We start from the raw sequence: 10,489 nt of genomic DNA, 5'->3' as shown, positions 1-10,489 counted from the left end.
CAAAACCCCACCAGACGTGGACATCTCTTTGCTCGATGGTAGAGGCCAAATGGTAACCCACTGGTTGTCCCCTCTCTAGACGCAGATGCGGCTCATTGTAAAAGATGACATCTCTTTGTGTCTCTATTAAAGTTGCCCAGACATGACAACATTGTGCCATTGCAGTTCCAAACAGCCACATGCAATCCGTAATGCAGATGTAGATATGAGAGAGAGAGAGAGAGAGAGAGAGAGCATCTTTCCTCAATACAAATCTAAAGACATTTTACACGCTTAAATGTATGCAAGTGACAAGGACTCTTAACCCCCAGAAGCTACACTGGCCAAAAACATTGTTCGTACACCAAAGCAAAGCTTTCGTGAAGAAATCCAATCATTAAAACCCCAACAAAAGATAATCCTCACCCGAACTTGCTGTGGTAGAGCACTTAGTCCAAAGTCTGATATTTTGAGGTTCCCTTGTGCATTAAGAAGTAAATTTTCTGGCTGCAAGCAAGCAAGCAAGAGCCATAATATGTTCAATGTGTACTAGAATACAAACACACAGCAATATTTCACTACTTCATTAAGCAGGGACAACATTAATACGAGCCAATAGTTACAAAACAAGATCATCATATAGAACCTTATTTTTCTGAAACTTCTGGTAACTATGAGTGTGAAATAGCCCTTACTTATGTTTATGTGTTTGTGTGCGCATGAGCCTAACCAACCTTCAGGTCTCGGTGATAAACTCCCCGGCTGTGGCAGAAGTCTACAGCATTGATAAGCTGCTGAAAATACCTCCTTGCTTCGTCTTCTTTGAGTTTAACTTGATGAACCTACAGAAGGCACAAGTCTAATTCAATAAAGAGTGCCATAGGAAGAATTGTAATGTAGAGAAGTTCTTAAACCGCAAAGAGAAAATGCTAATTAGCACCTAGTGAAAATTGGAGAAAAAAGAAGGTATAATAGATTGAATACAATTTTGTCAAACAGCTCGCCTCCAGTCACAAACTCCAGCACAATATAAACTTTCGTCTTGCTAGCCATGACCTGTGAAAAAAGAAGAAAATGCAAACTAGCCAAGCTTGAAGACCACAATGACTAGAGTTACTGGCTTACACATACACGCATGCAAACCTCACCTAACACCCCCCCCCCAAAAAAGAAAAAAAAAACTCACAAAGCCCTTTTAGTACTGGTACTGCTGCCAAAATTTTAAGCATACCTCATATAGCTGTACGACATTTGGATGCTTGATAAGTTTCATGGTTGAAATCTCTCGCTTGATCTGCCAAAGTGCCAAGTTAGTACCCAAAGGAATGTTAGCTTGTGCTGCCTCAGTAGGAGCACATATCTGGCAACATGAGTTCTTGGCATCGCCCACCACTAGACCAATGTATTATTTGCTACTTAGATATTAAAGCCAATTATAAATTGAATGACTTCGAAGATTTGAGGTGATATGCAGAAAGTTTAAGAGATATTGTGCAGCAATTAAACATAATTTGATCTTCTTTTTCTTTTCCCCTTGAGTAGATCCTTCTGAAGTAGCAGCTTGAGTGCCCAGCCAAAGGCAGTACAATTATTGAAGCAAAAAATGGCCCAAAGGGAAGAAGAGTACCTGCTCCACCATTTTGTGCTTGAGGATCTTCTCCTTGTTGATGATCTTGATGGCAACACTGTCCCCAGTCTCCGTGTTCCTGGCAAACTTGACCTTGGCAAAGGTACCCTCTCCTAGGGTGCGGCCTAGCTCATATTTACCAACGCGGGTGCAAACACTCTGAAGGCTCATCTTGGAAGGGATTCTCAGTAACAAAAGCTTAGTTCAGAAGACGCAGAAAGCTTTAGCCTACCTGCTAGAATTTGGCAGAAGTTCTTCTTCTTCTTCTTCTTCTGCAGGCTGCATCTTGGTGCAAAATCTCTTGCTTTCCACAAGAGAAAAAGCTGAGGCAAAAAGCATTATAAAAGCAAAATGCACCCAAAAAAAAAAAGCAGCAGGAAAGAAATACAAAGAAAAATAAAACTCAAGGTTTAAGAGAAGGTGAAAACACAGCTCAGGGCAGAAAGTTACAGAGAAAAAGCAAAAAAGCTTTGGTCGTCTTCTTGATGCAACCTCTCTAGATTTTTTCAGAGGTTAGGCTTAGGTTTATCCGGGAAAAAGCTACGGTATAATTCTAAAATTCCGTGCTTTCTCCTTCATCCTCAAAAGCAAAAGCAAGAGGGGAAAAAAAAAGCTAAACGCAAAAAGCAAAGAGTAAACCCTCGCGGAACGAATAAGCCAAAAAGACGTGCCAAACGGATAAGGGCAAAAATATATATATTTAGAAAAAACAAAATTAAGTCAATAGGCCACCCCAGCTCTTTATTTAAATGGTAGTTTTTTTAAAAGTAACTTCTTTTTCAGTTTCGCTCGAAGATTCTCTTGCTTTTGAAGGTTACCCGCTATATCTCTTTATCTCTCTTCTCTGCTCGTTACACTTTAGAGCATGCATCCTCGATTCTCTTCGACTCTCTCTCGTGCATGTTATGGTAGGATATCTCTCTCCCCCATTGTGCACTTGCTCTCCATGGCTGTCACCTTCATATGCATAAAAATCAATCTTGATGAAAGTAACACTTTTATAATAAAAATTTTTATTTATGCATAAAAATCAATTTTGATAAAAGTAACACTGTTATAATTTAAAAAATTCTTTTATGCATCTATTTATGCATAAAAATCAATTTTGATGAAAGTAACACTTTTATAATAAAAAAAATCTTTTATGCATAAAAATCAATTTTGATGAAAGTAACACTTTTAGAACTAAAAAAATTCTCCAATATGCATCTTTCTATGCATAGAAATTAATTCGAATGGAAATAACACTTTTATAATAAAAATATTTCTAATATGCATTTTTCTATGCCTAGAATGAAAATAACACTTTTAGAATACACAAACAGTGGGGATTACTCTTTTTGAATAATAAAAGATAAAACTTATTTTACAAAATTTAAGAAAATTTTGCCATAACCTCCTTTGTATGGCTGACCATTTTTCAATTTTTTTCATTCTCAAGTTACTTAGAAATTATCTTAAATGGTTTAAAGCATTCTAAATTCCACTTTTTAAAGAGAAACAATATGAAAAGTTTAATTCTAACAATTTGATTACATATCTAGGATAAAGAAAGGCTGAATTCAAGAATGAAGAGAAGGGGAAAGCCTTTCCAACAAGGCATAACATCATTTTTCATTTTAAAGAAAACAAAAATTAGAAAACCATTAAATGGAATAAAGAAAATAAAAATTAGAAAACCATTAAATGGAACAAAGAAAAAGTAGGATTTCTAGCTTACATGAATTTTTGTGAGCTTTCCTTTGGCTTCATAGTTTGAGGGATCTACTCTTGTTTTTGCAACAAGAGTGGCCACCAATTCTTTTGAAGAGGAAATGGTCAAAAACTAATGAATTATCAATAAATTCATTGTTTTTGGCTCTGGGGAGGAGTAGAGTAATAGTGCATAAAACACTATTAAGCTTCTACAAAGGGGAAGGCTTCTATTTATAGGAAAAAGTGAGCTTCTAACCAAGCAAACTGATTCTAACCAAGCAAACTGCTTCTAGAATTCTCCAGATCAGTTTGGTCAATTTTTGACCATTTTTTGGTCAGTTTAGTTCACTTTTTGGATCCAATTTTGAATTAGGAGAGAGGAGAGATGAAATATCTAATTTTATTGATTTAAAATTCAAAAGCAATGATGGGAAAAAGGTGTCTACTTCATGAGGGGGAATCCCCACTCTGAGGTGTCAAAAATTTATTTTTTTAGTATTTCCTTTGGTCCTTAGTCCACACTTCATCTTATGTGAGTATTTACTCATTTGTGGGGGGATTTTCTTTATTTCTTCAATTTACCTCCTCCCTACATTTGGATTAATCTTATTGGTCCATAGGAACCTTAATTTAAAATTTTTAGAAAATCTGGACCCTTAGGATAAGGCCTTTTGAACAGATTATAATTTATTTCTAATGCACCTTCTGAAATTCTTTTTGAACTTCTGTTTCGGGGGAATTTATTTTAATAAGATGAGATATTTTTCCATCCAAAAATATTTAAAAACTGAACAACCTCTCTCTAGAAGATTTTCTCTCTCTAGGCCAAAACAGGTAGAAACAAGATCTTTTATATTTCTGAAGAGGGATTTGATTACAGGGGAAGATACTGGACTTCTTGAGAGGCTGAGGAGGAATCTTACATATAAAATATTCCATGAATTCATCCTCAATAACATAGTCTTAAGCAAGCATGTACATGAAGTCCTTAGACTTTCCCTATTTGACATTAAGCTCATGGTAAGGCCGCTTTATATGATCCAACATCGTCTTAAAAAAGATAGGTGCCATTTGAGTGGGTAAGATGGCAAAGCGCCTTATAGATGGAGCCATGTTAACCTACGAAGTAGTCAACAAAGCTCGAATGAAAATGCGAAGTACTATACTAAGGTAGTAACCTTATTAGGTTAGGCCCCTTACATCAGCGAAGCCTATTGTTTTTTAATTGCATAATGTGACCTTTACATGTAGCTAGGTCATCTTTTAGGGTTTCAACTATGGGTCACTTCTAGGGTAGATTTGAACCCATTACCTCAGGGTAGAGAGGCATCAACTATGGGTCACTTCTAGATTTGAACCCATTACCGTGATATAAACATATCAGTGTGTTCGTGATATAAACATATACACTTTCTTTTCACCTTTTGTCAAGGTAGTAATTCAATGGAAAAGAGTATATTTTATTTAAAAAATACATTTTCTACAAATATTTCAACGAGCCAATCAAGATTTCCAATCAAGTGAAGATGATATGAGTGACCTTTTTCTTAAACACTCCTCTAAGGCCACCCTAGCTTTTCACAAATAAAGGTGGTCTTGTGGCTCTTCTTAGGGCCAGTTTCCAGGCTTTGCTTTAATTGGTTGCCCAAAATAAGGAATAAAGTGGATCAAGACAAAATAGCCCACCATTTGTGTGGTTGTGAGCTGTACACAAAGAAGTAGCTTAGTATTGCCCAACCATGCCTTGTGTAGAAACGGGCCCTTATTCAAAGTTGAGAGATGATGATGTAAACTTGTATGTGTCCATACACATTATTGTAAGCGTGCTTGGTAATTTGTAAACACTGTTGACTTATTTCATGAGTAGATCACCATGTAACATGTTGACTTAATTTACCTAAAAGTATTGTAATGCATATTCAGTTAAAAGTTTGTAATGCATATTCACCTAAAGTTTGTAATGCATTAATTTATGCCAATGACGTGGCATAAGTTAATGCATTTACTAAGGCCATAACCTAAGCCTGCATGATAGGCACGCATTGGATGAGAGAGAGGAAGGGTAGTGAGGCAGGAGAGCTCACGCGGGAGGCACGCACTGGACGAGAGAGACGAAGGGGAGCGAGGCGGGAGGCAAGGGGGAGGAGACAGTTGACCCTGGTTGCACGCAGAGACAAGGAGCCAGAAGGTGACGGCCATGGAGAGCAAGGGGGAGGAGACAATTGACCCTGGTTCCACGCAGAGACAAGATAAATAGATGCATAAAAGAATTTTTTTTATTATAAAAGTGTTATTTTCATCAAATTGATTTTTATGCATAACTAGATGCATAAAAGATTTTTTTTAAATTATAAAAGTGTTACTTTCATCAAAATTGATTTTCATGCATAAATAGATGCATAAAAGATTTTTAAAATTATAAAAGTGTTACTTTCATCAAAATTGATTTTTATGCATAAATAGATGCATTAAAGATTTTTTTTATTATAAAAGTGTTACTTTCATCAAAATTGATTTTTATGCATAAAAGAATTTTTTTAAATTATAAAAGTGTTACTTTCATCAAAATTGATTTTTATGCATAAATAGATGCATAAAAGGATTTTCTTTTATATAAAAGTGTTATTTCCATAGAAGTTGGATTTTATGCATAAATAGATGCATACAGAATTTTTATATCAAAATAAGAGTTCTCTTTAATGCTATGTTTAAATCCCATGAATATTGGTAAATGAATAAGTAAATACTATGTGAGAGAAAATTCTACCGTTTCATATTCTCTAGGATGGTAATGAGAAAACTATAAAAAAAACTATCGAAGTCAGAATTTTAGATAAATGATTAATTTATTCCTCATAGGAATTCGTGTTTAGTTTAGAAATCAGTTAAGCAAATATTCAATGAATGAAATTCAAAATAATAGTAATTGAAATCTCACCCCCTTTCGAGAAAGGTAGTTCAGGAAGGACCTTACCAGACTCAAACCCAGAATCAGACTTTGACCAAGACCAACCTCTTCGTCGGTTTCAAGGAAAGACGATGTGACCAGTTCAGGAAAATACACTCAAATCACCCACCAAATCTGAAACTAAGTTGAGACCCTTTGATTTTGATCTGAGGATTAAGGTTACAGAATTCGAGGAATTCTGTTTGGAATTCAGACCTGCGATCAGAAAGTCTTGGGATATGGATTTAAGATATACTCATTGTATTCAAAAGAAACTCAAAACTGAAAACTTGCATAGAAACCATGTTTTCTTAAAGGACTATCTTACGCCAGAATGCTGGAGGGAGCATTTGGTATATGTGTTTTTCTAAGGGAAGTTCGGCTGCAACAGCTAGCAGGGAGTGTTCAAAGGACGGCTCACGCGGCAAAAACCTACCCAGGTCTTGACCAGCCTTGGTATGGTGAAAAATGGTGTGCTTCCGGTACGATGGGCGAGGGCCGACGAAGCGGTCCTTAAGTGAAGTGCCACAACACCTAAGGAGGATCGTGAAAGGTTCTGACCAGGCGATGCACGGGCTCGCGGTGCTTAGGACACCCATGCGTATGTCGTGGAAGATATATATTATATGATGGACCAATATTTATTGTAATCTGTTATTACTGGATCTCGTTTACTTTGTCTGACACAAAGCAATACCTCCATCACACTGCTTAAATTGTATCCCCAAATAATGATGCAAATGCCCCAAATCTGATATCTCAAAAGAGGCATTCAAACCAGTCTTAAAATCAACAATATGACGCTCATTTGGTCCTGTGAGCAGCATGTCATTGACATAGAGAGCAATGATTAGATGTACATCATCCACACGTTTAATATACAAAGTGCTTTCTGTTGGACTATTCTGAAAACCATGTGCAGTCAAATATGCATGTATCTTTTCATACCAAGCTCATGGAGCTTGCTTTAAACCATATAAAGCCTTTTTCAACCTGCACACTTTGTTTTCCTGCCCTCTTTGAACAAAACCACGAGGCTGCGATACATACACCTCCTCATACAAATCACCATTCAAGAACGCAGTCTTTATGTCCAACTGATGTACATTCCAACCATTATGAGCTGCCAATGCACAAATGCTACGAATGGTAGTCATACGACAAGTGGGAGCAAAGGTCTCATCAAAATCAATGCCCTTTTCTTGAGCATAACCCTTTGCAAAGTCTAGCCTTATAGCGATCAACACTGCCATCTGGCTTTCGTTTCAACTTAAAAACCCACTTACATCCCCAAGGACCTTTTTACCAATAGGCAAATCACACAAAGACCATGTACCATTCTTCATTATAGCATCATATTCACTTTGCATTTTGCAGCCAACCAATTTTCTGATTTTTGTTCCTCATCAAATGAAAGAGGTTCTTCCTCTTCACACATACTAGACACAGCCAAAGCATAACAATCTCATGCATAAGAGGCATGCTGAAAACCTAAACGAGTACGACTAGACATAGGTGCATTAATTTTACTATCACGCAAGGTTTGCACACCAGCCATTTCGGCATACCTCTAGCCTGCTCATTTTCAGCCCTATCCTCATAAATTACATCCTGTAAATCTGCATCAGAAATAGGCTGATCTATGATGTCGTTTGAAATCTGCATAGGCTGAATATTTGCCTCATTAGGACTTACATTTGAATTTCCACCTGTAAATAGAGGCAACAGCGTATCAAACACATCCCGTGAGCTCACACCTGTCTCTGTGGTACATAATAACAAAGGCTGCACAGCATCTTCCACAAAAACAACATCTCGACTAATCAAGATCCGCTTTGACTGCGGATGATACAATCTATAACCCTTGCTCTCAGCATTGTAACCGACAAAAATGCATTTGACAGCCTTATCATCCAATTTTCTACGTTGTTGCACAGGCACTAAAGCATAGGCCAAGCAACCAAAGACACACAAGTGACCAATAGAAGGCTTCCTGCCATGCCAAGCTTCGTATAGAGTAACAGACTGCAAGGCCTTAGTGGGACACCTGTTGAGTACATATGCAGCTCACATGACATCCTTAAGCCAAAACGCATATGGCAAAGCTTGGCTCTTGACCATACATCGTGCCATCTCCATAAATGACCTGTTTTTTCTCTCAGCAACACCATTTTGCTGAGGGGTATACGGCACTGTACATTGGTGTTTTATCCCACGACTAGCCAGAAATGCATCAAACTCTTTAGACATGTACTCCCCCCCTCGATCCAGAGGGTGCCCACAGTACAATTGGATACATTTTCAACCATAAGCAAAAACTATTTGAAGCACAAAAACACTTCGGACTTTGCCTTCAGTGGATATACCCATGCATGCCTTGAGTAATCGTCAATGAAAGTCACGAAGTACAAGTGTTTACCAAATGACAAAGTTTGCATAGACCCACATACATCACTATGTACAAGTTGCAATTTGCGAGTGGCCCGCACTGAACCATCCTTTGGAAACGCAGAACGCTGCATTTTGCCCAAAATACAGCCTTCACAAACATGTTTCAATGGTGCCTCAAGAGGGAACAATGAAGCAACCATATCAAATTTCTGCAAACGCAGCAAACTAGCAAAGTTCAGTTGACCACAACGAGCATGCCATAGTTTTGCATCTGAAACTGCCTTTTCATCAGATACTGAATTTGCTGAATCTTCCACACACTTGTCATAAAAATTGAGCCTAAACAGGCCCATGAAACAAGGTGCCACATGCAATAATCGTATCACCAGAAGTCAAATCATGAACAGTACATCTGTCATCCACAAATTTGACTACAAGTCCAAGTCTAGCAAGCGTAGAGACAGACAATAGATTCTTCTTTATCCCTGGCACATACAAAGCATCTGAAAGTGTGAAAGCGCTGCCATTTGCAGCAGTAAGCATAATTTTACCAACGCCCTTCACTGGGTAAGAAGCATTATTGGCACATGTGACAGTATTCCCATTAGAGACAACCTCAAGACAAGTGAACATATCACGATGCAAGGTAATGTGCTTTGTAGCACCACTGTCAAAATACCATACATCAGAGTTAACAGAAACTGCCAAACATGCATCATGTACAGATGGGTCATACTGGCAATACACGCTAAACGCCTATTCTGTATCCTGCACAACATTTACAGAATCTGCATTTGTAGAAGCATCCGCTATTGTGGCTGCATTTGACTCTTTCTTCTTTACCTCTTTAGCTTTTAGCTTCTTAGGACAATTCTTAATGACATGATCAGTTGCCTTACAATAGTTGCACCTGATCTTTTTCTTGCCTTTATCAAGAGCCTTCTCAGACCTATTATTGCTACTTGTGAAAGGAGAAGAAGTTGCAAACCTGCTAATAGGACAAGAAACAGTGGAAGGGGCTACCTTACTACTTCTTTTCTGCTAGGCAGCAACAAATGCCTGATCAACTGCACGCTGCCTAGCCCTATTTTGCCTAGACTGCGCTTCTTGCAAGAGCTTGTTGACTAAAGTATCATACTTGACAACATCAGGTCTGTCCTCAGTAACAAGTCTCCACGTGGAAGCAAAAGTCTGATATGACTCAGGTAAAGCATCAAGAACAGTCTCTGCACAAGAGAATGATCAGGAATAATCTCACCTGCAGAAATCAACTGTTCCTTAAGATCTTTAATCTGAGCAAGAAAAACATTCATGTCATCATCTTCCTGCATAATCTTTGATTCTAGCTCTTTACGTAGGTAAGAGATTTTTGCCTCGTTTTACGACCTGCATACAAACCAGCTAGAATATCCCAAGCCTGTTTTGTTGTTTTAGCTGAACGAATATGTGGAGTGATGTTACATTTGACAAAAAGTGTAATCAAGGCATGAGCCTGCGCATCTTTACCATCCCAACGAGCTTGTTCAGCAGTGGGTAAAATAGCAGCAACAGTAGAGCTGCTAGAACCTGCAACATCCTCAACAGATCCTACATCCACAGAACCTGGACGTACATCCATACCCTGCACAATGTTCCACACTCCTTTTGCAACCAAAACATGCTGCATCATGTATGCCCAAGGTATGTTTTCGCTTGTTAATATTATGTTGAATGAACTTCAAAAATTGAAAACTCATAAATTGAATTGGAAATTTATAGATGGATACCCCGAATCTATCTGGCATTCCTGAACTCTCCCAGAGTCAGGATATGATAGCCTTTGCATTCGAGCACCTCATCAACACTGCTAC

At 37.9% G+C, this 10,489-nt stretch overlaps 1 protein-coding gene across 3 annotated transcripts; it reads right to left on the bottom strand.

Annotated features, from left to right (window-relative positions):
* Window positions 1-250: 250 nt before the first annotated feature.
* Window positions 251-2,193, bottom strand: LOC147603630 (CBL-interacting protein kinase 32-like). Of its 3 annotated transcripts, XM_086796012.1 has the most exons (6): window positions 1,839-2,193; window positions 1,607-1,731; window positions 1,211-1,273; window positions 964-1,035; window positions 714-821; window positions 251-486 (listed from the first exon to the last, which is right to left on the bottom strand). In XM_086796012.1, the coding sequence occupies exons 2-6, from the start codon at window positions 1,616-1,618 to the stop codon at window positions 301-303; spliced, it is 441 nt and encodes a 146-aa protein (XP_086652138.1). In that variant the 5' UTR covers window positions 1,619-1,731; window positions 1,839-2,193; the 3' UTR covers window positions 251-300. The 3 variants fall into 3 exon arrangements, with proteins under 3 accessions (XP_086652138.1, XP_086652136.1, XP_086652137.1); XM_086796010.1 differs by having other exon boundaries at window positions 264-486; window positions 1,607-2,167; XM_086796011.1 differs by lacking the exon at window positions 964-1,035 and having other exon boundaries at window positions 279-486; window positions 1,607-2,149.
* Between the last annotated feature and the right edge of the window lie 8,296 nt (window positions 2,194-10,489).

This window comes from Cibotium barometz, chromosome 63, assembly GCF_041138505.1.
Source record: "Cibotium barometz isolate CiBa-2024 chromosome 63, ASM4113850v1, whole genome shotgun sequence".
Lineage (NCBI taxonomy): Eukaryota > Viridiplantae > Streptophyta > Polypodiopsida > Cyatheales > Cibotiaceae > Cibotium > Cibotium barometz.
Note: the sequence above shows the minus strand (reverse complement) of the source record. Positions and strands in the feature narration are given on the sequence as shown.